The sequence below is a fragment of the Semicossyphus pulcher genome, unplaced genomic scaffold, assembly GCF_022749685.1.
Source record: "Semicossyphus pulcher isolate SPU_LCO1_2020_fin unplaced genomic scaffold, fSemPul1.0.p SCAF_1, whole genome shotgun sequence".
NCBI classification, from domain to species: Eukaryota; Metazoa; Chordata; class Actinopteri; order Labriformes; family Labridae; genus Semicossyphus; species Semicossyphus pulcher.
This window is the reverse complement of record NW_027211603.1, coordinates 21,613,941-21,640,549: the sequence shown is the minus strand read 5'-3', so window position 1 is coordinate 21,640,549 and position 26,609 is coordinate 21,613,941. Positions and strand designations below refer to the sequence as shown.

At 41.1% G+C, this 26,609-nt stretch overlaps 3 protein-coding genes and 2 non-coding genes across 6 annotated transcripts in view; 3 read left to right on the top strand and 2 right to left on the bottom strand.

Annotated features, from left to right (window-relative positions):
* Nucleotides 1-1,170: 1,170 nt before the first annotated feature.
* Nucleotides 1,171-12,511, bottom strand: alpk3b (alpha-kinase 3b). Its single transcript, XM_069665511.1, has 14 exons — nt 12,479-12,511; nt 12,042-12,228; nt 10,377-10,498; nt 10,041-10,158; nt 8,714-9,959; nt 5,295-7,197; nt 4,577-4,724; nt 4,276-4,403; nt 4,148-4,183; nt 3,772-4,046; nt 3,495-3,583; nt 3,159-3,376; nt 2,367-2,415; nt 1,171-2,247 (listed from the first exon to the last, which is right to left on the bottom strand). Exons 2-14 carry the CDS (start codon nt 12,164-12,166, stop codon nt 1,932-1,934), a joined length of 4,773 nt encoding a protein of 1,590 aa, XP_069521612.1. The 5' UTR covers nt 12,167-12,228; nt 12,479-12,511; the 3' UTR covers nt 1,171-1,931.
* Nucleotides 12,512-17,290: 4,779 nt separating this feature from the next.
* cry5 (cryptochrome circadian regulator 5) lies at nt 17,291-20,907 on the bottom strand. Its single transcript, XM_069665408.1, has 10 exons — nt 20,693-20,907; nt 20,391-20,585; nt 20,153-20,271; nt 19,870-20,024; nt 19,519-19,659; nt 19,196-19,363; nt 18,904-19,044; nt 18,183-18,334; nt 17,853-18,073; nt 17,291-17,762 (listed from the first exon to the last, which is right to left on the bottom strand). The coding sequence occupies exons 1-10, from the start codon at nt 20,905-20,907 to the stop codon at nt 17,701-17,703; spliced, it is 1,569 nt and encodes a 522-aa protein (XP_069521509.1). The 3' UTR covers nt 17,291-17,700.
* Nucleotides 20,908-21,850: 943 nt separating this feature from the next.
* trnah-gug (transfer RNA histidin (anticodon GUG)) lies at nt 21,851-21,922 on the top strand. Its single transcript has one exon. It is a non-coding gene; the product is annotated as a tRNA-His (tRNA).
* A 1,330-nt stretch (nt 21,923-23,252) lies between these two features.
* trnah-gug (transfer RNA histidin (anticodon GUG)) lies at nt 23,253-23,324 on the top strand. Its single transcript has one exon. It is a non-coding gene; the product is annotated as a tRNA-His (tRNA).
* Nucleotides 23,325-24,700: 1,376 nt separating this feature from the next.
* LOC138584474 (FERM domain-containing protein 5-like) overlaps nt 24,701-26,609 on the top strand; it is a 77,493-nt gene continuing 75,584 nt past the window's right edge. The window contains exon 1 of one of the 2 annotated variants that reach the window (XM_069656838.1): nt 24,701-24,841. In XM_069656838.1, the coding sequence (XP_069512939.1) occupies nt 24,740-24,841 (102 nt within the window). In that variant the 5' untranslated portion in view covers nt 24,701-24,739. The remainder of the gene's footprint in view (nt 24,842-26,609) is intronic. The other variant, XM_069656760.1, reaches the window with a different exon arrangement.

The window sequence follows — 26,609 nt, the reverse complement described above, 5'->3', positions numbered from 1 at the left end:
TATCTACATCCAAGTGAAGCTAACAATCCACAAACATCGTCTCTCAGCTCCCGCTCCAATTTTGCTTATCGAGTTGCTAGTCGGACTGTAAACAACGCAGAGCTCGGAAAAGGAAGTCATAGGAGGAAGTGCTTTATCGCTAACCACTACACCGGAAGCCCCCGTCTCTTCTGAGATTGCACCAGCTATGATATACAGTATGCCTCTTCTCATATAAGCTATTTATTACATGCTACAGAATTTGAATACCATTCTGAATTTCTGTTTGTTCAATACTTTTGTTTCATGAAGAAATTCCTGCACTTAAGTAAAGACATTCACGCTAGCTTAGGCTATAGGCTACTTTTTATTTAGAGGAAATTAGCAGATATAAGCTTGCTCGAACGCTAAGCTAAAATTGAGACCTGCTAATCCTTTTTAACACCTAAATTCCCTGCATAGCATTAGCATAAAAGCGTTTTAGCTTGAAGTGCTATCGTACCTACTTTACAGCCTTACAGTGCTGCCAGCACGGCTGTGGACTCTCAGGGTTGTACTTTTATTTACTTTGAGCTATTTGTGCACTATTATCATTTGAAATTCTTTAGATGACCTTGTTCTTGTTCTGAGATAGATGTGTTGCACATTCATGCTCCACTTAGAAGTTGCTGGAATAATAGTATAGGATACTATACAATTACTTGGATGTAGGATACTACTGCCAAGTACAAAAAGTGTTGTATATTTAGATTTTGTTCTCTTGTATCATGTTACTTGATAAGTGTACAACTTACCTATAAATGCCCCTGAGGGACAACAATAATTAAATTAATTAAAGCTATCAGTTTTACATCTTTTGTATAATTCTAAAGTTGCTAGAAAATATAAATAAAAAATGATTTCCTTACTTAAACTGTCTAAAAGAATATGTAAAGCCTTTAAAACTCACTCTATAAATAAAGTGTACATGTCAGTGTGATGACAGAAATGTGAGGCCTCTCAGATAACAGGAGTCACTGAGATGACCAGGGTTACTTTCACTGCGATATATATGATAATGAGTGACTGCTGATGTCAGATTGACTGAGATGGATTTCATTACAGTGATTCAGTCCAGTCCATATTATGCTAATTTCTATTAAGAATGACACTCAGTGTTTAAAAAGCACATGTCATGTACTTTCACAGCGTCTCCAAACACACGTGGTAAAATCTTATCTTTTATTTTACAGCCAGTATCATTCAAAGGTGCAATGTCTAAAAATGCAGTGCAACGTAGAATAGCGAGTAAACATGACAGGTTACAAAATAAAAGTACAGCACCATTAGCCACTGTACAACAGTGTCGTGTGAAGCTACATTTGGCTTGATACATTTTGGAAAATAAAAGGTTGTCTTCTTCCAGACTTAAAATCATTCTGTACCACCATAGCACTGACTGTATATCCATGTCATGGGTTTACTTCACTTGACACATAGCCTACATATAATGCCACTTCAGTTCAAAATGTTGCACATTCACAGAGGACAAATACACTGACCTGAGATTAGGATTCACAATCTGTGACCTGGAGTGGTACATGGATTGATAGAATACAAACCCAGGAAAGCTGCTACTCACTACATCACTGAAGTTTCAACCCAAAGATTAGTTGAATGTAGGATACATAATCACCACAACATGTGAGGGCAGCAACACACAACGAGTGATAATGGCAAGGAATGGTGGCTGTTAAAGTCAGTTAAAATCAGGGTTTTAACCTCTCCTAAAAGTAGACGTCATCAGCCTTTTTTCTTTCCTTTAGTTCCTTAAAGGCTGTTTTCCCTCCTGGCTGTGCTGATTTATACACAACAATGAACCATTCGAGACTTCATCATGGAAAAAAGCAATAGCATTTTATCAAGATTCTGCTCTTTAGAGAAAATCTGTAATCTAATGAGCGGTAATTACTCTACTCCATCTTTACGACTTTGGGAGCATCAGCATCTTTTTGCACAGTGGGGGTGTTTCTGCCATCTTGTTCAGTCTTCCTGGGGAGTCTAGGGCTGCCCGCAGTTTTCCTGCCGGTTTGAGGGCTGGAGGAGCCAGCAGCCGTTTTACGTTGAAGCAACGGGCTCCGAGAGCCCTTGGGCTTTGTTGGGGTCAATAAAGAGTCCTTGACCTTTAGTGACCTCAGGCCGAGCAGACCACAGAAGTAGTTACACTGATGCTGGGAGACAAACTGCTCAAAAACTTTGGGATTCCCTTCAACAGATAGACCTAGATGGCTGCAGCAACACACAACAGAATCAAAAGTTACAGTCGTGATCAGTATAAATGTAAATTACCTGAAAAATGAGTTTTCACTGTATAATTCACAGGAACAAGGCAATACAAATACACTTACCCAGGTGATTTCACTGAAATTCCAATGCTGGTGATCTTGGTGTCAACACCTGCAAAATAAAACCATGCAGTTACTTTTTTTGTGTAGTTCAGGTAATATATTCAAATGTCACGGACATGCTATCGTCACTACATGAAAACATTTAGAAGAGAACACCTCGTTAGTTCTTTGGTACTACAGCAAACACAAGGGCTTTCAACAGTTGGTCAAAGGCCCCATCAACATCGTGTTAACTCATTTCAGGACAGATTGTGAGTAATTCATATAAGAACGTTTTTTATCAAATTTGCTAAAATTATCTTTACATTCACACACAAATAAATAAATCAAATTTCCTGATTTGGTATCTGGGCCTGAGATAAGTCTGATAATCTTTTCATTTGGAAGCTTACCATTCTGTCTACATATCCACCCACCAACCGGCGCGCACTTTGCCTGTGCACTCATTGCACAATAATATCAAAGAAAGGTACAGTAGTCTGATACAATTGGCAATGACAGCAATGCATTACGAACGATCTCCTGTGGACTCGTCTTGCACCGTAGTTGGTGAAGTGCATCTGTTTTTGTTAGATGCATTCAAAATCTAGCTGACTCTTGCTGATTTCTCCAAAGCTAACCACAACAGTTTTAACAGACATTTATTTAACTGTAAATCGTATCATCTAAGGGGTGAAAAGGTAAAAACCTGATTAGCATAGCACAAAAATACAAAATTTTTCCTTTTTGCAAGTGTTATTTGACATAAACATAAACTTCACATTGCTCAGTTGAATTCAAGTGTTAGCCTACCCTCTAGCCGAGTCAGTAGCAGATTGCCATTGGTCCACTCAAAGATCCAGTGCTGCAGGGCGCAGCACTTCCTCTCCACATCAGAGCCGGTCTTCACATCGAGTCTGCCTGTGTGATCCAGGACAGAGTATTTCTGATAGACTCCTGTAAGATCAGTCTCCACTGTGGCATATGGGACTGTGTTCGCAGGTCGGTAGATCAGGTAGACTGGAATCACCCTGAATGACAAAGAGCATCATGATGTGAATGATCTTTAGAGAAGCTAAATGGTCTATTCAGTGTAAATAAAGACTCAAGAGGTTAACTTGTAACGAGGATTAAACTGATTGTACTCACTCAAGACAAGGGCCAAAGTTTTCGATCACCCTCGCCTCTGCAGAAAAGATCTTGCAGTACTCACGAGCCAAGTTCTGAATTTTACACTCCTGTGTGCAGAACATGGGAAAATAGCCAGTTAAGATAAGCTCAACCTACACCAGTAGGTTTATTCAATCTTGATTTGATTAGTACCATAGTAATCCTACTTGGGTGGCAGGATGACGCCTGACTATTTCACTATAATGCTGGATTTGTAAGTTCATCTAATCGTATGTAAATTCAAAAAGACACAGACCTGCTTGACAAAGTCCAGGTTCCTGTCTAACAGGCAGCTTTCTCCTTTGCCTCCATAGGCGATGGGGTTGCGTACTTTCATGATACATGTGTTTCCAGACTCGAACACAGGCTCCAGACCATAGATGACCTTTGCCCTCCAGACTTTGTGAGAACAACCATCACCAATACGGGATTCCTGCATCATTACGCGGCCAAAGAATTTGTTACCCCAGACGCCAGAATCCGCCACACCCCTGCTGAATATCAGCGGTGTCATTTCGATTTCTTCTCCAACTACACACGGAAAAATAAAGAAATGGAAGTCAGAAAAGCATTTAGACTCACCTCTGATGCAAGAACAACAAGAGCTCTAAACACATAAAATCTTATTTTACCAGCAAGGTCCTCACGAAGGGAGAATGCAGCCAAGACTGCAACACAATGAGACAGACAGAATGAGACCTTTGGCCCAGGAGTGCAAAACTAATGTTTTATTCCAAATGCAAGGTAAAAGAGTACGTACTCTCTGAACTTAGAAGATAGTCTGTTGAGTCAGTCCCATATTCATTCGTGATTGTGCATCCATAAACTCCAGAGTCTTTGCTTGAAGCCTGAACAATGGCAAGGTTGACCTGAGTTTCATCCCCGGCACTGAAAAGCCAACAGATAACAGATTACAAAGATTTATTGACAGAGTTTTAGCAGGAATTTGACTAAAACTATACGGGTCATTATTATGTTACGTGGTGTAATTTGAAAGCTAGTTTGCAAAGTGTTTATTTAACAAGAGACACAAATGCTGAAGATTCACTCTGGAAACTTACCTTCTTTTAATCTGAGCAATCCCCTTTTCATTTCTGTACCATTTGATAGTAGAATCACCAAGAACGTTGAAGAACTGGCACCACAGTTTCAAGTGTCCTGAGGCATCTGCGAAGGTTTCACCCCGGATCTTACGAATAACTTGAGGAGCTGGAGGTAAGACCCAACATAGACAACATGGTGAAGATCCCCTGTATCAAGTAACCTTTATGTGTCCAGTCTGATACATTCTTTATGTGCTGTATATGGGCTACATGGAATTTGGTATTAGACATGCTTGGTTTGGTATGCTCAAACAACTAAAACACAAACCAGTCTGTTGCCGGGTATGCAATTTTTACATGTAACACATAGTATCAGTCTTACAATGTGTGTAAAAGCAACAAGTTCTCAAGCAACATATACTGTAACAATACTATTCTACAATGGCAAACAAAGGGAAATCCGTGAAAAAGACCCAAAAGACTTGAGGAGAATGGAAATGCGGGGGGATGGTGATCCCAGCAGGGTGCTGGGGGATTTTGACAACAGGGAGTAACAATAATGTATCTGTATCCAGGAGACACTGATACTGGAGATTGCAAAGACACATCAGGTTTTTTTTAGTTGTTGTATTTGTTCTGGACGTATGTGTTTAAGAACAGACTTTGCTTCTCAATTCCAGCACGTTTCCCTAAGGGAAATCTTTTGGGCTAATGTCGGTATTGAAGAGTATTTTACCTTTGAAAGGGTTGTGTTTGTCCCTCTCTGCAGGCTTTTCCTCAGTTTTGGGGGGTTGTATCTCCTCACTGGGCTGCTTGCTTGGTGCTTGAGTCTCAGATGCTATCTTCCTCCTGCTAAAGAGCGGGGAATGCCTTTCTACAGGAGAGGTAGGCTCGCCAGGGGGCTGCAGGAGTGGTGAGCGTCGTGACAGGCTTGGAGATGTAGAGAGTTTCATAGGACTTGGGGAAAGCCTGCTGCTCTGTGTAGAAACTTCCGTTTTTGGACTTTGGTTCTCAACTGGAGATGCTGCTTCTGAGGCCTCCTCTGGTTTGGCCTTGGGTATTACAATTTTGCGTCTGGCTCCAGAGGCCAGCTCTTGTGGTGTTGCAGAAGGAATGGGAGAAACACAATTTCTTCTCTTTAACAGTGGGCTGGCCTCGGGAGTAGGACAGGCTGGGGAGCTAGTCCTTGAAGACTCCCTATCTTGAGAAATAAGTTGAAGATTAATCTCTTGTGTATCTGTGTCTGGCGCACTTTCACTGGGGCACCTTGGTAAACTCTGCAAAGAACTGGTTTTTGTGTTGTGTTCTCCCATTTTGTTTTGTTCTGAAAGTGGTGAAGAGTTCGTTTCAATAATGCCACTTTCAGTTTGGCTATTGAGTTTAATTTCTGGAGTTGACTTTTGTAAAATGCCAATGTCTTTGTTTGGAACAGGTTCATCTTTGGCATTTATAGGTGTCACTGTAAGTGGAGTCACAGGTTCTCGAGTGACACTTGCAGATACGTTTGAAGTTGATCTATAAATCAGATCCTCCTTTGAAGTCAAAGAAGGAGGAGGAACTTCAGCTGATGCAGTCTCTAGAGTGGCGCCAGGGTCTACCACCGGTTTTTGAGCAGGTGGTGAGGATGCAATCTGACTTGGTTCCTGATCAGTCATATTTAGTTGGTTATAAACCTCCATAAGTGTTTCCTTTATGTTTCTGAGTGGAGTAACGTCAATGCTCGTCTTAGTTCCCCTGTCAGACGTTGACTTCCTGAGTTCTGCTTTGAGGTTGTCATTTTTTAACTCTGTACATGTTTTGGCAGCAGTTGGATCTTCAGAATAAAGCGGTATGGTGGTTAGTGAATTTGCTAGTGTGGACTCAAGAGCCTTGATTTGTGCTCTCAATAGTTCAGCTATCGATATGACTTTTGTTTCAGGCTTTGAAACTTCTTGGAATTCTTTAATTGGGTCTTGGGATATGTTTGTGTTTTCTTGAGTTTTTATTCGATGTGGGATAGTTGGCTCAAATCTAGTTGACTTCTGATTCTGTAATTCTGAACTCCTTTCTTCCACCATTTTGAGTGTATGCACATTCTTCTCACTTTCTTCAACAGATTTATCCACAATGACAACATCAGTGTGATAGCCTGCTGCTTCTCTGACCTCTTCTGTTTTCGTTTGTCCAATAATATGTAGAGCAACAGTTTCAGTCTCCATCTCAACTATCTTCTCATTTGGGGACTGCAATAACCTACGTGCCACGTTACTCTCTACCTTCTCATCAACTTGTATGTCTGTGCCTTCAACAGTTTTTATGGCTGTATCAACTTGGCTTTGGTTTGCGCTGGGAGAAACGTTACACCCTCTGGAGATCTCTGCGTGACCGGGGCTTTGGAGGGATGACTTCTGTAGGTCTGTATAAAGGGCTGTATGGCTTACACTTGATCCCCTGGTATGATCCCGTGTGTCCTGTGCCGTTTTGTCAGGGGCTGCTTGAGGACCTCTCTGTAAAGAACGTGTCTGAATATCATCTGTCGTGGTCTCTCTTTTGGATGGAGTCCTTTGTGGTGGTTGTGCATCCCTTTTACAATGGTTGGGTGGAAGCTCAAGGATGACAGGTGCGTCATTCCTGTTCATCTTTGTATGGGCCTGTGTAACCTTGGGACAGAAGAGATCAGAGGTTTCCATGCTGTAAATACTTATGCTGGGCTATGCTAGACATGGATAAACACCTGTAATTTTAAAAACAGCAACAGCGTAACCAGAAACAAACAGAGAACTACACGGAAAGACCTTCGAGCAAAAAGAAACATATGCACACAGGAATAGATTTAAGTTGGAAGTCCTTCCAATGTACTTCAGTGTAGATACATTTTCAATATTAGCAATATTCATGTTGCATTCATGTTAGTAGATTAATAAGAGGCTAGTTCAATATAATATAAAATATAGAATCTACGATGGCATGAATCTGATTTCAGCATAGTATGGTGCACTGCTCTGTTTCATAGGTCCGTTCTATACAAGGATGTGTGCTGAGCGTTAAGTCCCCATAAAGTCTGGTATTGAGCTGGGTCCCCTTTTAAATTAGAAAGGAGGGTTCCCTGTGTCATATGTCATTCCATGACGGATGTAGTTGAGAGAAGCCATTATAAAGATCAAAAGTCATAATCTTTGCCTGCATTCTGCATCTACATTTCTGAAATTGGCAACCGCAAAACTGACACAAAAAACATTTAAATCACGTTATTAAAAATATATACAAATTCTGCATTCCGCAAATTCTTTCCTGCAATAAACCTCCGACACTGCACGACCTGTTCACACGTAACGTGGTTATTTTATGTTTAAGTTTAGCCAGAAAGGAATGTGAATCATTTTAAGAGGTGCTTCAGCCACACATTGTTTCTCTCAGCACAAGTGCCGTAACCGTTCAGCCATGCAGCTGCAGACGGGACGGTTGCATAAGCAGTGGACGGAAAAGTTTCACAATCAAAAGCAAAACAAGAGCTTATTTTTTAAGGTTTCTAAATGGTCATCCATGAGTAGCTTGAGTTTACATGGTTCTTATTCGAAGGCCACATTAAGCTGATGCTAGCTAAAACTTCCAGCTTGCCTCTGCCAGATGTTAATTTTTGTTATGTCTCATTTGTTTAATCCATTCAAAAACTGGAATGTAAAAATCACTATCTGACAACGCAGGCTAGCTGCTTCCCAATGTTCCCTGTCTTTGCGCTAAGCTAAGCTAAGCTAAGCTAAGCTAAGCTAAGCTAAGCTAACAGGATATAGCTATATAAGTAACAGACAGAACTAATAGTTGGGTCAATCTCCTCATCTAACATCTTGGCAAGGAATTGAAGAAGGATATTCTCCAAAAATATGGGTCGATTGCTTAATGATAAATGAGCTTCATTCATATGCTGCTACTGCAGTGTTCCAAAGTATAAATCCACATTTCTGGTAAGTCTAACTCTCAGATCTTTTAATTAACCATATCAAATGCACTGCGTTCGTATACCTGTTGCATCTGTCAACATGTGCGTCATTTAATTCTTGTCACACAGCGGGACATACTTGTAAGAGCTAAAATTAGCTCCAGGATGCTTGTGTTACTTATGAGGCCTGTGTTGGCAGCACAAAGCACTCATGAGCTCATGCCACAAACCTCACCCACCTCACTCAGCAGCGCTGGTCCAGACACAGACACAGCCACATTTTTTTGGCAGGGGCTTGGTTCCGTCACAGACAGCTGATCTCCGGCCTGTTCACACGGACTCTGGGGTAAAACAGTCCCACTTTTACGTGGTGCATTCACTGACTCAAAGTCTCTGCGTGCTAAAGAGCCTCCAGTGGAAGTATTTGACTTTTTGTCAACATCCATGACTGTAACATGTTCTGGTTCAGAAATGTCCCTTTTCACTGTCCTTAGGTGTCGTTGGGGTGCTGCAGCACTTGGCTGAGGTTTTGTTGGAGTGAAATGAGGACTTTTGTTCTGTATTTCTGACTTTTCTTGTTTATCTTTGCGTCCAGCTTCTTTCTCATGCTTTGCTCCTTGTCTACGTTCAGTTCCTGACGCAGAATAACTCGCTGATGTAACAGGAGGTACTGTGGCAATGAGCTGTTCTTTCTGTGAAGGCGAGGTTACCTCGGCATACACTGAAGGCCTTTCAGCAAGCAATACTTCTGTTTGTAGTTTCTGACGTTGTTCTTTTACATTTCTGGAGTTTTTAGCCACAAATGATGAACTTATATTGTTCTCTACCTCCATAACCTCCTCTGAATCCCCTTCAGACTGCACTGGCTCTTCAGGGGCCGGAGCTGCAGAGGTCGCGGCCCTTCTCTCCTCGGATGCTCGCTCTCCTGTTGTGTCTGACTTTGCAATTTTTGCACCGCTGGAAATCTTAAGCTTCTTTTTGACAAAGGGAGTTTTGGGTTGGTGTGCAGTAAAAGTCTTCTGTGAAGAGTCGTAAATATACGTCCCGCTCTTGTTACCGTTTTCGCTGATGACCTGTCCATTAGTTACAGCAGACACGACTCCATTAGTGATGGGGACTTGCTTTTCCTCCACCTTTTCTACAGCTGCCTCCTGTAACCTGGCCTCAGTCTCCGCTGTTCCCGCCTGATGGTTCTGCTCACTGCCTTCATCCTCCGTCGAGCTTGGCGCGCTGAGGAAGGCCTCCATGGTGGAGCGACGCTTCCTTTGTGTGCGGTCTGGACTGATGGTTCGTAGCGGCTCCTGGTTTTCTTTACCTTCAGCTTCCCTGCGTTTGTTCTCAGCCTTTTGTTTCAGCTTGCCAAAGTAGCGCTGGTGGATCTTAAACTCGTTCATTTCTCCCACCTCGAGAACTCCAGAGCAGGACACAATACCCTTAGTGTTGCTGGCTGAGGCCTGGTATATAGCCGCATCATCCACAGTGCAACTGCAAAGAAAAGACTGTTAGAGTTTCCTTAATAAAAATGAAATCAGGCAAATTGATGTTTGAAAAATCAAACAAACATACTCGTAAATGTGCAGGGAATGGTTTTGTCCGTTGCGGAACAATTCATATTTAGGCAGTCCACAGTATCTGTCTAACTGCATATCATCCTTATACCAGATAACTTGAGGAGTAGGGTGTCCTGAAAATAAAAAGGTTGCAGGTCGGGTTAGGTGTGTATTTAATATAAATTTTATGCAGTCACATCCTTTAATTGTTTCCCTCAAGCCTGCTATTTTGACAGATGCTTCCTAAGTATTATTGTATGTCCCTGTTATAAATGTCCATTAGGTTACAATCATCTGGTGCAAAGCATGGCAAAGTGTAACTGCACAATGCAACGTGTGAAGCAGCGTTCACCTGTAACCACACAAGAAAACTTCACGTTGCACTTCTCAGACACGGCTTTTGACTTGAGGGTCGTCTCGAAGGACGGCTGCGTTTCCTCCGCTAACTGTGCTATCACACTGCAGAGTGTGCTCCTGTGAAAGAAAGGGGAGCTGGTCAGGGCAGTAAAGATCTATTTGCAATTTTATTACAAGTTGAACGTAGACACTATTGTATACATACTGGGTTATTGCCAGAATGATATATGCGGCGCTCTCAGTCAGGCCCTTTAGTTTGTAAAAGGTCCAATTTAAACCAATTCAAACCTCTCAATAAAATCACTGCAGATAACATGGATTCATATAGTTACAGAGTAAGTTACATTAGAAAGGATGTAAGCAGCTATCTTCAGGCAGCTCACCACCAGCTTTGCTGTTGCCGGCAGCTATTAAGTTATGATTGACAATTACAAACTTCATGTTATATATTATATATCTAAATGACCACCATGCTGTCTATATTTTCTGTCTGAAGGTGCACTGATTTATTCACTAAATACAGTTTGAATACATGCCATCAATCATATTAGCACTAAAACAACCTACGTGTGTCCTTATTGGGGTTGAATCAGTTATTATCAGAAGCAACAAAAACAGAAGAACATATCTTTTATAGACCACAGAATAATTATTGTGATCTAATTCTGCATCAATTAATCAATGTGACATTAATTATAAAAATGAAAGTCATATTAAATACAAGGGGTGAAGTGGATTGAACCATTACAGCATGTGGAAAAGTGGAAGAAACATAACACACACAGAATAATATAGATTGACGCGGGCTTGCGTGCATATAAGAGCACAACCCTAATGTTTGTATATATTATGTGCAGCTGATCCATGTGTGGTGTTGACATCCAGCTCAGTGTTGGCCCAGTTCACGGTTAAAGGATACTTTTACACTTCACTGCATGTTGCTAATGATTAAGCAAACAACACACGACACTAATACTATAGACAGTCACCCTTAAATAATACTCTGTGCGTGCCATATGTCTCGCAGCAGGCACTACTGTATGTGCTTCTGTTTATATTGATGGGATTCAGTGTGACCTATTGCAAATAGTCAGTAATGTAGCTACCAGAAATATTTAAAGTTAAAATGTTCAGTTTTTAACCAAATTTTGTCGAACATTTTCTGTTCATCATTTTGAAAACCCTTTTTTATAGTTACTCCTCAAAGTGTGTGTCCCAATCAATGCCAGAAACAATAACTGAGCAACAAGATTACACGTAATATTTGTCATATTAAATTGTAAGAGTAACAACGTTTAAAACAATATAAAACAAAATGACCCTCAGGGCTTTAAAGGCCTCCCTGTGCCACTATATTGAAAGAAATATTGCTTTTTTAAACAAAATAACTAAAATCCTACAACTACAAACATTCAGGTCATGAAAGAGTTGAACCTGAAGGTCAACACCCCTCATCTGGACAAATCTTTCCATGTAGAAGCTGTTGTTGGTCTGATGTGAAATGGGGCCCATGTTGCATAACTGAGATCAGCAGTTTATTTAAACTCCAGTGACCATGGCAACAAACAAAGAAATAACATGCCACACACGTTCATCGCAGGTTAGAAAAACAGGTGTATCATCAGGTAGGAGCACGCTGATGTTAGTGTTGAATCTGTACCTGTTTTCTGGCCTCACGTTGGAGAGGTAGCTGCAGCTACCAGGCCGACTGCTAACGTTGGTTTCCTCCCCGTTACTCGATCTTCCGTTGCTAGAAGAGGAGCGTGTTATCCTCCGTGAACCCATTTTGCACCAGATAAAGGAATAGTCCAAAGAAATAGTTGTCCAGGAGAAAAACAGGTTCCGGTCTGTTTCTCCGATGGATGTTAATAACAAGTGAAAGAGATAAAGAGTGAAACCATGAACATGGATAACTTTGTTACAGACAGAAGAAAAAAAAGTTATGTTACATAAACATAAAAAAGATAAAGTGTTTTTCTGCAGTTTGGGATAAAATCTCAAACATCTTTGAGAGACGCTCTGTAAGAAACATCTGTTTGCACTCTTTCATCTTCATTCTCTACATTAACAACAGTCTATTTTGAACAGTTAACTCACCGTTCACAGGTCCCTTCCCTCCTTTGACTGATACCCCGAGGCACTGACTTAAGGCTCTGCAATTTCCAATCAAACATGAGCATGCGTAGGCTGCTGCACTATTTATAGATGGCCTGCAAATAGGCACAAGAGCACATCACACTTTCCAAAACTCGCCTTCTGACCATTTAATCAAAAACAAAATGCTCTCTACAAAAAATAAAAGCCATGTAGCAAAAGCTCTGTACAGAAACAAGAAGTATCCTTTAGAAGATGAAACATCCACAATAATCCCTCGTTAAATTCAAGGTCACTCTGTTTGGTAGTTCCCCGAATAGGAGGAGAGGATTAAATAAAACGGGGCGAAAGCTTTTTTCCAATCTGCTCCTGATGGATAACACGCACTGAGAGAAGAGAGGGACCACTTGTGTGCTCATAGTTGGCTGCTGCTCTCAAACTTTTTTATCTTCTGTTGTAAAGAATCATATGAGCCTGTCAATCAGGAGCATGACGCCCTCACTTTTAAGTCCATTCAGATGAGTATCACATTCTCTCAGCCGTCCAGTCACAGGGTTACTTTCCACACTGCAAAGTGTGGAGCTACAATGACCTCTTTTTATAGCTTGTTGCTACAGATTATCAGCCCAACCTGACAGAAATAGGACATATTGGCACCTTTTTCTTCTTTAGATAATATGCTCTTTTATAATATGTTAGAAGCTGTCTGACGTGTAATGTCTATTGAGTGACAATTTCATTGGATCCCCAGAGGAAAAGCAGTAGGAATAGAACAGCCTTATATAGGCAGATCCCACTGACTGCCAAAGAGCTACGGTATGTGCTCTTATCTTTATGTAAGAATGCACGCACACACACGCTTTCTCACAGAAACAAAAACAACTTATCTGCACCTTTTTTTTTTTTACCTTACATGAGGCATTCATTTTGTTAGACATGATTCATACTCATTTTGAATCTGAAAACGTGTCCCTATTTATTTTGTTCTCATCTAAAGAAACACACTTACATGAAAGCTGAATTAACCTGAAGCTTTTCAAATCACCTCTAAGAATGTTTTATTTTTTTACTTTGATGTTTTTTGCACGGTAAAATGCAAACCCTCCAAATCATCTCGAACTGAAAGTAACTAGTATTACAATCAATAACTAATGTGTGAGTACATTCGGCATATATCAAGTTCAAAGATATCAATCCAAATGTTACCACATACACTCATATTACATGTGTGCCTCCTGATCAGCTGTGTTATTTCTTATTTACATCCATCATGGTCTTCTGCAACTCCCACATTTTCCACTTTCCTTGCCAGGGAGGTGATATACTGAGCCGGCATAAAGACCAAGACTAATTTAAGAATTACATTTCAAAATAAGAGACGAATTCAAACGAACCCACACCGTGCAAATCTTCTAGGGGAGAAAATGACAGATTTTACACTGACCTTTGACCCCCCCCAGAAATTGTCATTAAGTGTGGCATTACAGAATAGTTTCCATGAGTGATTCCCATACAACACACACACTCATAAACACCGTAATGATGGACATGTATGGGCTGCAGAGCCGTGTGTGTGTGTGTGTGTGTGTGTGTGTGTGTGTGTGAAGGGGCTTGAAAACACAGTTGCCTCAGCCTGCTGTGGATATTCTGGAAGGGGTGTGCACGGAGAGATCAAAGCACAACAGGGTGAGGAAACACTGAGACGCAGGGTGACTCTGTCGGGTGACTCTTTGTGTTGCAGGGGGATTTCCTAATGAGCAACATGTATGAAGCGAGAGGAAAAAGGTGCAATGATGTTAGGTGGAAGTAAAACATCTTCAAGAGACCTGCATCTCTGCTTGTACCAAGTGGACATTAATATTCAGATGTGACGTCTTTGATAGACTAAATGTAGTTTTCCATAAAGTTTAGTTTCCTTGTATTTTATCAGGGTATTCCCCCTTTCCTGACAACAAATCAACACCTCATTGTGTAAACAATTACTCTCCAAATCTGAATTCAGGTGGGGTCCGTTGGGGGCATGATTTCTACATTGCATGCCCATTGCCTCATGCTTTGCTATGTATAGCCCCTCTCCAAATCCTGTTGTGGCTTAGAGTGGCAGATTTATAGAGCGTGCAGATGATGCTCACTGAGATCACTGCCTCTGGCTTTGTTTATACCATTATCACAAGCACTATCAAATGTCAATTGTTATAATCATTTTAATGTTTAAAATCATTAAGTTAAAGTAATAATCTCAAAGATTTTCATGTAAATAAATGTCTGCTAATCACTATCTATCGCTGAATGAGGTAACACAATGGTGATTGAGCCTATGGACCACTGATGAAAGCCTTTGCATTCGCAGAAAAAATCACAAGCGGCGCCCAGTTAGTGACACGTTATCAGCCAGCAGTGGTTGGTCTGCCAGAGAGGGTAGGCGGAGCTAAGCGGCTGCTTTTCCGGTTTCTGTAAATGTTGCGAGTAAACAGTAATCTACTATGGCTGAACAAACAAAGAGAAGATCGATGACTAAAGATACAACTTCAAAAAAGGTGAAAATCCAAAGAAAAAGAAACAAACTCGACGCTCAGATGAAGCAAACAGTCTAAAAAGGAAAGCGACCGTCAGCCAGGAAAATCAAGAGTTACAACCAGAGCCAACCGTGGACGTCACACATGCAACACTGTCTGGATATCTGGGGAGTGTGCTCCCGCAATTATCATTTATCGCCACAGGTGCCGTCAAAGAGAATGAAACTGGCTTTTATTTCTTAGCTCCCAACGTCCAATAAATAATGACCTCAGCATGAACTGTTGAAATTGTCTTCCTCTTGGTCCTCATTAATTATAAAAAGTACAAATAAAAGAGAAAACTGATGAAGCCTTTGCGGCAACAGGCATCAGGAAGCATCTCCATTCATCCCTTGACTCACGCACAATACCAGCCAAAATGAGTGTGATTTTTCTCTGCAATTAAACAACTGAATCATTTTGTGTTAAACAGTTTCTGTCTGTGCCTCCTCACCAGGAACAAATCGGCCTAAATGACAGAGCTCAGAGAGTGTCTTCTATCTATCAGCTAACATAGAGCTATAACGGGTTACATGGGCGTGTCCACCGGTGATGAGGTAATCTTCAGAAAGGGTTTTATGACGTTGTATGTGTGATGAAACCAGCCACCAGCTAGTGTTCCCTTCTGTTGTTTCTGTTTAATTTCCCACTAATATATGTCCGTATGAACTTTCAAGTACCTTTGCCCTTTAATTGCGGCCAGAGATCTGTAAAAATAATCAGTTCATAATATACAACCAAGGTCTCCTCCCGTCTCAAAAACTAACGCACTTGATATTGTAGAAAGTGAGAATTACGTGTTTGATGTCTCTGCCTGTGGAGCGAGTAACTCCTGAGCTAAATCATTACGATTAAAGCTGCATGAAACACCAGCTGCATGGAGCACATGCTGTTCTAATCCAACCGGAATATTACAGCACCAAGATCAAAGATGGTTTGAGTTGTGAGGTGTCGACACAGACGGCAAGGAAGAGGGACACATCAGTGGACAAGCGGGTGGAGGCAGATATTATTGGGAATTTGATCACAGATTAATCACTCTTTCAGGGGTTCAGGCCAAACGAACATGTTTATAAGAGAAAAGTTGCAGAATACATCCTGGTATACTGACTTTTAGCACATTATCTCACATAACAGCTCAGCAAATATCAAATAAACCTGTTAAAATTAATATAAATGACATTAACAGAGACAAACCTTATGGCTCGGTTGGCCTGGTGCCAAGTGTACCCCCAAACAGCCTCCCTCACGCATGCACAGTTGGACAGCCGAGTGTTTTGATGTTTGACAGGTCTCTGTGGAAACTGAGCTTGGCTTTGTGGCCGTCTGGCCCGCTGCTGAGGCTGTGACATCATCTTCTGGATATTCACACCAGTGTCAGCTCCAAGGAAGCAGAAACAGGAGAAGACTTGACCTCCAAGGACAGCTGTGTGCGGCCCACAGTCTCACACACTTTACGTGGCACGGCACTGCTCATATTAGCCTGCAGCCAATCACACGCACGGACTGTTAACATATAATATGTCGTCCTGTACTGATTAATCAGCTAATATTGCAGCACACTCCGGATCAAACAGGAGCTCATGGTCTTTGTCATGCATGAGATTAATTTGGCTCATTTTGGGGTTTTTTTAGGAATATAAAGGCTGAAAAATTAATTCATCATGAAAAGAAAAGATAAAATACATTTAGCATAAAATCACAGTGAAGATAAAATAAATGTTTATGTTAAGATATTTATATATAACTTATGATTATAATAGACTGATACGGGCTTGTTATAGTTTTTTTCTTTGCTGTAGTTAAAAGTATTACATGTCTGATTCTGTAAATAATCGTAAACAAAAAATTTCACTTTAATGTCACTTTACCAATCCACTCAATAAATTGTCTCACTGAAAGACAAAGTGGCCGACTCAGCAGGTAGAATTACAGTGCCCTCTAGTGGTACCAGTAGCAGCTTCCCTGTACCACCAATATACGACTGTAGCTTGGGTTAAACTTAGTCATACATCACTCTATGATGCAAAAGTTTTACTTTGAAGTTCCACTGTAAGGGAGGGGGAAAACTACTGAAAAGGTGGAGCCATATTCTCCTACAATATTTGGTCACTAATGATAATAAACTGCATTAAAAATAGCACCTCACATAAATATCTGAAACATTTTTTTGTATACATTTTTATTGGAATATAAACAAGCACCTGAGTAGTCATACAATATAACAGTAAAAAATAAACAGATTGTAACAGTGTGTAACAGTAAGGCATTTTGGTTACATCAATAATAAAAGGCTAATATGTGAAGCGGACACTTCCTGTCTCAATACAAACTGGAGCCTTTAAACTACATAAGACCATAAAAATGTCTTTATACTTTACTTCTTTTTTACACTTATGACCTAACCCTAATCTACACCCACTTCTTAACATTAAAATAGATGCAATACACAAAGTAAAAATAAAGACGTTAGAATATAAAATGTTTAATAAAGTTTAAAAATAAAAGAAGCTAAAGTCTACTGCCTGCACAGATAAACGTCCACTTTATCTTCCAGTCCAGTCAGAACTTCAAGACTAAAACACCAAAACCCGTATGTGTATTGTTATAAAGTTATGTAGACTCTTACATCACACATATTACATTACTTTGCATTCATTAGTGAAAGTCTTACTTCTTTCTCTCTTTCTTTTTCATCAAGTCGGCTACAGATGGCTGCTTGCGTTTAACACCTAGGAGGAGAGAAATGTTGCAGTGTTAGGACTCTTCTGTGAGAAACACCAAAGGAGACGAACCTCTCAATTCTTTTCTTTTTTAAATACCTTGCTTTTTTTTGGGTGATTCTGTGGGGTCTGCTGATCTCTTGGCATACGCTAACTTCATCCTCTGGATGTTCTTCTTGCTGATCACTTCATGCTCTACAATAGGTCGTGGGTAGTCTTTACCCACAATGCATCCTGCTGCCTCCTGCACACTGCGTGGAGCTTTCCAGGGCTCGTAGATGTACGCAGCTGGGAACTTCTTCAGAAGAGGAAGGTACTTTCTTCAAGAGTAAAATAAAGGTAATTTACTTTAACATAATTAACATGAATATAACAATTATTTAACACATCATCTGTGATAACTTGAGCTTTTTAGGTTTACGGTCTTACTTAATATAGTCTCCGTTTTTGTCTGTCTTCTTGCCAAATGCGACGGGGGAGTAGACCCTGAAGAACTGGTGGAAGAAGGTACTGGCTGAGAGCCACTGCCAGTTTCCAGCATTCAGAGCCCAGTCGCCATCCAGTAAAAGCTCCTCAAACACCTTCAGGAGCAGCAAACAAAATATCAGGAAGGTGCTCCTGAGATTCAGCATTTCAGACTCACGACTGACAGTTTAAAAAAAGGTCAAAACCAATGCAGCAGACATCGAGATGTCCTCATTTTTATTCCTTACGTTTGACTGAAATGTCAAGTCTTAATGCATTCATTACCCACAATGCAACATGACTGTAAACAATTGAGTTGGGGATTAGAGTGTGTTTTCCGAAAAGTGGCACATCAAGACTTAAATTGCCCTTTATGATCATCAGGAAAATCCTCTTCGATAATGGTGAAATTCGTTATAATTCAGCTTGCTTTAACGATTTCAAACAGAAATGTGTAGTATGTTGAAGCACTAAACTGCTATGTATCCAGTCAAAATAAAAACAGTCCGACTAGTTTAAATATTGGTCCTGTTAAGAAAATACTTTTGCACATCAGTTTCAAAAAGATAACCACATTTTACTGCACATGCAGGGCCTGGACGACTTCTGTGCTGGTTCTTATGCAAAGAAAACTCCAAGCTCAACTACCTCTAAAATAGCCATACAGGCAGGCTGATCTACAAACCTTCTGCCCTTCTTCCCAGTTGATCCACAGGTCTCCCCTGGTGAGAAAACAAGCGACAGAATGTCTGGCGAGGTGGTGGATCCAGCCTTCCTGCCTCAGCTGAGTCATGATGGCATCAATGAAGGGGAAACCAGTCCGAGCCTTCAGGGAATACAGACCATCCAGGATGACAGGAAATATTCATGATACAGGAAATGAGATGATCTCTTAATTAACAGAGACTTAAAACTGTTCTTCCAACAGCATCATTTATCATGCTTTTATTAATTAACTCTTAAAAAGGACTCAGTACCTCTCTCCACGCAGCCAGATATTCAGAGTTTGTGTCCCAATCCACCTGAGTACACACAGGGTTGCCTTCCATCTTGTTGAAGTTAGGGACACCTACACTGGCTGTGTAGAAGAACTCTCTCCACAGCAGCTGACCATGCAGGGACACTGGAGGATCTGAGTGCTTCTTCTGCAAATGCAACACATACACAAGTTTCACTAAGTCAAGCTTTAAAAGACATGTAATGTTAGGGCCGTGCACTAAAAGATTCTTAAACATTTCCTGATGTTTCCATAGCTTAAATCAACAAAAATTAAAGATATTTAAGTTGTTGTTTCGCTCACCCCCCGGTAGACTTCCGTGAGCCTCCACCAGAAGGTGCGCGCAGACAGGCAGCCAAGCGTCACATGCGGGCTGAGGACAGTGGTGCTGGGGCTCAGGGAGTTTGGGGAAGTCTGCGGCTTCTCAAAGCCACACACCCACCCCTGCAGGTAATGAAACAGGTGAGCCAAATAAATCAGATGAAACATTTACCATATTATTTGCTGTTTTGGATGTTGGATTAATCCCTTTCTCCTCTAGGTTTGATGTTTTAGAACGTCTTATATAACCTTATTTATTTATGTCTCAAGATTCAGTGTTAAAACAACTTGCTGGTTTTACACCCTTCAATCATGTAGAGAAGAAACAAATACCGGTCTTTGCATGTGTTCATCCAGTCTCCTCAGAGCCTCCTGTTCTCCTCCTGGGAACTTCTCCTCTCCCAGAGCTGTAGTGTCGTGGCCGAGCTCCTCCAGTGTAGGGAGCGCGTATTTCTGCTCATGCTTTTCTGAGCACGGGGTCTTCACATCTTTGAAAGAAGCGATGCATTTTAATTAATTTTCATAAAATCTTCACATTTAAAATTCATTTGTTTTAGTTTCTATTTACATGAAAACATTATGGTACACTGGCATTACCCAGTGGTGATGGCAGTACCTTTCATATCTTCCACAGTTGGAGCAGGGATCGGCCTTTTAGGGGGACCAAGAGTCTTTACTAGTGCCTGCATACGGGTGTAAGTAAGGGGAGGCTTTCCATTGTTTTCCTCAATGATCCTATTATACATGACAGACAAAAAGATATGATACAACAGTGTTGAAATACCCTGAAATAAAGTATAACACAGTTACAACAGAACAGGATAGGTGCAAAAATGCATGTAGACACACAATACCTCTCTATATCATAAAGAGTGTGAGAGACTTTGTAGAGGACTTCCACTCCATGATCTCCGGCCAGCGCGGTCACTGTTTTGTCCCGGCTCAGACTGTAGGGCTCTGTGTCGTACTCATAGGTCAACTGCGTTACTTTCCACTTGTCAAACAGCTTAGGGAACACGTCCTCTGGCTTCCCTCGCACTACAAAAAGCCTGATTACGACAGTATGACAATATGTATGTTAACAATGGGTTGACAAGTCAGATAAAAACAAATATTTTAAATTTCAAACTTTCCCTAGTGGCCACTAAGTCTGTACCTTGAGTTGAGTTTCCTGAGGCTGCAGTCCAGGTCTTTGAGGGCTCCGATGAGGAACCTCCAGCGGTTTATGCCCACACAGGTCTTGTTATGGAGGTGAGGGTCCAGGATGAACACAGGGTAGAGCTCCTTACAGTCCCTCAGAGCTGATATCAGTGCTGGGTTGTCATGCAGCCTGAGTCCCTTACGGAACCAGTGAATGCAAGTATGAGCCATGCCTGTGAACACATGAATTATAAACATTTCTTTGTTACACTATGACCCATTCGTGTAGAATAGACATAGTCATATTGCAGAATATAAGCATTGTTTAAGCTTTTAGGTTTCCAGTTCAGGCTCACACAAAGTGCAGATTCGTTCGTATGTTTAAAACGTACCAAATGTAACACTATTAAATCTTATGGACACATTTCCAGTTCCTGAACACTCGGTTAAATTCATGTCTCTATGTCTTGCGCCCACAAGATGACTAAAACAATGCATAGAGTTGTAAACACATGATGAAAAACTACGTGCACACTTCAATGACTTACATGCACGATTTAAACCAAATGATGAAATGTTTTGAGAAGAGGCATTACCTTAAATGTGCTTGACCACAGTTACAAGTCCGCTTGGTCGGTGCAGCGTTAACTGAGAAGAATTTGTTTGGTAACTCACGTTGAGTGCGTTACAAAACCGGAAACCCCTGCTACGTCTGCAGCAGTATCAGCCAATCAAAGGACAGCTGCTAAAACAGCACGTGTTGCAGTTTGTCACTTTGTACACCAGATGTCCCTATAGAGCAAGTAATACTAGGGCAAACAAATTAAATATTGCCAAATAACATTATGTATTTCTTTATCAGAATAATTATTAGTTCTCTCCTAGTAAAAACTATGCCCTGTTTCCGCTGCACTGCAAGGAGACCTCTCATGGTATCTGTAAGTAGCCAGCTGTAACATACCTCTGTTCATAATGTATAAAGTAATGAAGAAGAAGAATTGCACGTTGGTAGATTGTTTGATTCAAATGTACTGGCTCTTTGTTCGACATGTCATTATACAGGAACAACGAGCAGTATTGGAGCTTGAACTCTCCTTCTGACGAGCCCACTGGGGGTAGAGTATTAATCACACCACGTTTTGACTGAGAGGAAGCCACCAGCTCATCGTAGCTCGCCGTGATCGTATAGTGGTTAGTACTCTGCGTTGTGGCCGCAGCAACCCCGGTTCGAATCCGGGTCACGGCATTGTGGGACACAATGTCACGGCAGATGAGCTGTCTTTTGATACATTTGTTGAATGTTGCTTTTACTGAAAACATGTTACAAAATACGGTTAAAATTGTTTAACACGATAACCGTGTTTTTTCTTGTTTTTTTTGTTGTCGCATCAAGATCATTATTACAGGGTATTTATACACGGTGGAATGGGAAGGCTGCAATAAAGGAAGGAAAGCTGCCTACTGATGACTTGATTTGATTTATTTGTATCTGTAGCTACTACTTACTAAAATAGGCAAATTTTTACATTGCCACACCTGGTCTTCCTGTAAAAGTCAGAATTTTTCCAGTTAGATGATGTTTTCTGTGTATGTTTTTTGATCTGAGTATTGCATTTAATTTTCAAATAGTCCACATAAAAATAATGACATTGTTTTTAATAAAACTGTAACCCTGGAAGCTTTGTGGGACTCATGTTTATTAAGTTCTCCTATTCTTTTAACACCATGCAGGGTTTTATGACTGAGCTGAGACAATGGTGGGCTATTGTGTGCCATAGGAAGGTGTGGCAATACCAAAGCTTTGTGAAGCCCTTGAGGGACACTGGAGTCCACAAGCAGAAAGAAAAAACAGGCTCTGGAGAGACAGGACCAGGAGTAATGCTATGTTCAACCATGTGATGGTGATCATCAGGGTCCACCAAACCTTAAATAATTTTTTTTTAGCTGTGAAGCTCAGGCCACATTGCAATGGCAGGTGCTCCCTTACTAGACATGGACTGGGGGAAAAAAATTATATATATATCAAATCCCATGAAAAGCCAAAACTGAGAATGAATTGATCCTGAGAACAACTTTGTCAGTGTAGCTAAAGTCTGATACACCCTTCTTACAAAAACAACAACAAAACCTTTTACTGTAGGCTACACATAAGTCACACAGGGCAGGCTGACATATTAATTCAGTACAGTAAACAAGAGCACTTCCATATACAGCGTTCTGGTGGCAAAAACAGTAGGCCTATAAACACCTTATAGCTTTAATAGCTCTGTTATTAATCATTACTTTACAATGGTTAACCCTTACTCTGTCGAACAGCCAAGGTAAACTTGCCCAGCAGCAACCATTACTTACTTCGATAATGTTAAAAGAAAAAAAAAATAAGGAAAGACGGGGTTTTTTGTCGGATTGTTAGTTTAAAATGTGAGGGCTCTTTGTCGTCCAGGTTTTACTATTCATGACCGAGGAGCAACACACAGCAGTTAGTCAATAGGACTCTATATAACGAGCCCACTGGGGGTAGAGTGGTCATCACATCACGTTTTGACTTCGCTAAAACCACCAGCTCATCGTAGCTCGCCGTGATCGTATAGTGGTTAGTACTCTGCGTTGTGGCCGCAGCAACCCCGGTTCGAATCCGGGTCACGGCATTGTGGGACACAATGTCACGGCAGATGAGTTGTCTTTTCTTTCACACGATTAGCACATTTGTTGCAATAATTTGACATAAATCTGTTAAAATGCTGGCTTTACACAGAGTCTTTGACAGCACAGAAACTCTGAAAGGCTCAAGTGGTAAACTGAAGATAACTTTTCAGTTCAAGTGAACTTCTTTTCAGTCAACAAGTTCACGTGACTGTTTTAGCCATAAAGCACCACGAGAGCGAGACAAAGTTACGGAAACCTGGCGACTATACTGTTAACTGGTAAGCACAAACTCATCCAAAAAGTACCCCTTTAAATGTTACAATGTCATTTAGCAGACACACCCCCATACAGAAGCTACAGAACAAGTGTACACATAAGGAAGATGAAATGCGTCCTATTTTACACGAACACCAGAATGCTACGTTTGTTTTTCCTCTTTTTTGAATTTAGAAAAAGTTGGCTGTGAAACGTTTCTTTCTGCCAACCCCGCGCTGGTTACACTATCCATTTAGCATAATGTCATCAAGTTGTCTTCGTGTTACATGGTCAAATACTTTAGTTGTATTTGAGGAGTAAAGGACAGGAAGTTTATTTTGGAGCTAAAATATGGTGCTGCCTTCAAGTTCTGTCGGAAATATCGCCGTTGAACGAACACCACGAAACATCAAAGTTGCAAATCGGGAAAATCTGCCTCATGCTTTGCTACTGAGATGTCTGACCACATACCACTGTTTCAAGAATATTAATAGTAATACAATTATTGATTATAGTTAATAAATGGTACTTAATAATCAGAAAAGATTGGTGTTATGTTGTATATTTAGTAAGTAGGCATCATTTTACATTGCACAGGCTAAAATATAGAGGAATGTGGAGCGATTTTTATCATGTGGTTCATGAACTTTTACAGCATCATAAAGCTCCTTATTATTGTTTGACTTGTTACGCTTACGCCCTCCACTGTGTTATTATTCCCAACCATGTGCCTGTAGTCACGACCAACACCATCCTATCGGAATTTCGGCCCCTGTCGATAACGCTGTGAAGGCAGCACCTCAGCCATCGCTCGGTTGGCTGACTGACCCGTCATTCACCGTCCTGAGCCCGCCCAGCAGCATTAGAGCGGCATGGCAACGGCTAGGAGACGGGGGGAGAAGGTGTGGTGAGGGGTGACAGTCTAACCGGACCAGTGAGGAAAGCAGCAGTAGCACTATTTCCACTCCTCACTGACTGAACAAACGCACCGTGTGGTACCTCGGCCACACTGATTAAACGATGCACCACCGCCGCCGCTCCGCACTGTCGCTGCTGCCGCTGACCAGGTGTTGGACCACAGAGCAGGGACGTCGTTAACGTGACAGGATCAAACTTGTCTGCATGTTCAGTCCCCCGGTCCCGTACACAGACGATCGAGAAGATGCTGAGCCGACTGATGAGCAGCAGCATCAGGAGTCTGGACAGGGAATGCAACTGCACTGTGAGGCTGCTGGACGACTCGGAGTACACCTGCACGATTCAGGTCAGTGGGGACCAACATGTCCCTTCTCTCAATTCACCTTGTTGTGGAGGACGTGACAGTGACACGTAACTGGGTGGTCAGCAGGTAAAATGACTTTTCACCCCCTCTCTCCAAAAATGCGTCCCACAGATTAAAGATTCTGGTCTCATCTCTTAATCCATTTATCATCAATTTGACTGTCGCTATGTGAGCATGGCCAGACGTCTGTCATTAATGGGCTGCAGATGCGGCTTTCGTCAGAGACGTTACCTGTCAGAAATGCATGTGGTTTGTATTGCATATCAAAATCAAGGATTATTAATTTATACTGTTTAGAGATGGGAAATTACAAAATAAAACAAAAGCTGTGTAAGCTGTTGTCTTTGGAGCTGCTTAAATGCATTCATTGATTTGGATGCATTATGAAACAAATCTGGATAATCTGATCATGAACGATTTCAGTGGAGGGCTCAGAGAGCATTTCTGTGAAGGCGGAGGGATTGGTGTATAATGAGGGGAGGTTTAATGCTGTTTGGATTCCTATAAGTCCAGAGGATTGCCTTCAGTTTGCCCTTCAGACTGACCCCTGGGTTAGACCATGGAGTGTCACTTTGCTTTGTTGTCTGGACCCTGAGGAAGACAAGCCTCTGTTTAATGGGATACAGTATCTTTTAAATGCTGTCATCTGCAGTAGGGCTGTTCCTGAATCAGATTTGGGTGTTAAATACAAAGTGTTGGCCATCAGTTGCTTTTTCAGTTCAGTGCCACACCAAACTCCTATACCAGCCTACATGAGTTTAATGTCTTACCTGTTAGACCAGCTGTGAGCCGGACATGATGTCATCTCCAGCTGACTATTTTCAGTTTAATTTCATGCAATTGTTACATTTTACTAAATCTACGAACCAGATGAAGCATTTTAGCTAGCTGGTGGGCTAAAGTTAGCAGCTGAAGGACTTGTCGCTTATATTTTTTACCTTGAAACTGCTTTATTCAGTTATTCAGTGTTTTTATTGGTTTTAATTACCAAGTGTGTTTATTTCTGAGAAGAGGAAACCTCAGCAGATATTTCAGCTCCTGGTTAAGACCGTGTGAACGATGATTACTGAAGGAATCCTAACCTAAAAACACGCTTGGAAGCTAAAAACATCTAGCAGTAGCTCAGCTCACAGCCCTGACCTCCTGTGTCCACTGAAAACTGAATTAAAACTGATTCAGAGTTTTAACAGGTTTTTATTGCTGTTTGTCTTGGAAAATCCCACTTATTGATGAATACTGAGACGCAGTGCTTAGTTTGAGATGCAGCTTTTAGGTTTTAGGTTTACAGCCTGCCATACTGTGGCTACTGCATTACTCTGTGTACAACGACACAGATAAAAGAAACAAAGGTGCAGTGATTTGACTTATGATTCGAGTCACGACTTTTAGGGGGCAGCCCTAATCTCCAGTTTTAATATCAGTGTGGTAGAAACTCAGTGTGCATTAGCCCATTCACTCTTCCACCATTAAAGACATCTGAAGTAGCTCTGTACGAGGAAACACAACAACAGCTTCTGCTCCTTCTCTAGAATACATTTGTTACAGCTGAATGTTGGAAATGTTTAGCTTTAAAACAAAGTAGCTTTTTAAGTATCTTAAGTGCCTTTGGTCCATTGCTGAAAGCTGCATTAAGTCTCCCTTTATTCTCACTCTGTGGTTATTTGTTTCACCACTAATACCAGTCCATCACTGGTTTTTATTAGTTGTTGATACAGAGGCAGAGAAGCATTGATTCTACTTCATGGCTGCT

Excerpts from the sequence above, each read along its gene's own strand:
- alpk3b (XM_069665511.1), bottom strand. The coding sequence starts at position 12,166 with ATGGGTTCACGGAGGATAACACGCTCCTCTTCTAGCAACGGAAGATCG. Across the intron at positions 4,184-4,275 it reads CTATCTTCTAAGTTCAGAGA|TCTTGGCTGCATTCTCCCTT; the intron begins GTACGTACTCTT and ends ATTGTGTTGCAG. Across the intron at positions 3,377-3,494 it reads AACTTTGGCCCTTGTCTTGA|GGTGATTCCAGTCTACCTGA; the intron begins GTGAGTACAATC and ends TTTGTCATTCAG.
- cry5 (XM_069665408.1), bottom strand. The coding sequence starts at position 20,907 with ATGGCTCATACTTGCATTCACTGGTTCCGTAAGGGACTCAGGCTGCAT. Across the intron at positions 18,074-18,182 it reads AAAAACGGAGACTATATTAA|AAAGTACCTTCCTCTTCTGA; the intron begins GTAAGACCGTAA and ends TTACTCTTGAAG. Across the intron at positions 17,763-17,852 it reads ATCACCCAAAAAAAAGCAAG|GTGTTAAACGCAAGCAGCCA; the intron begins GTATTTAAAAAA and ends CTCTCCTCCTAG.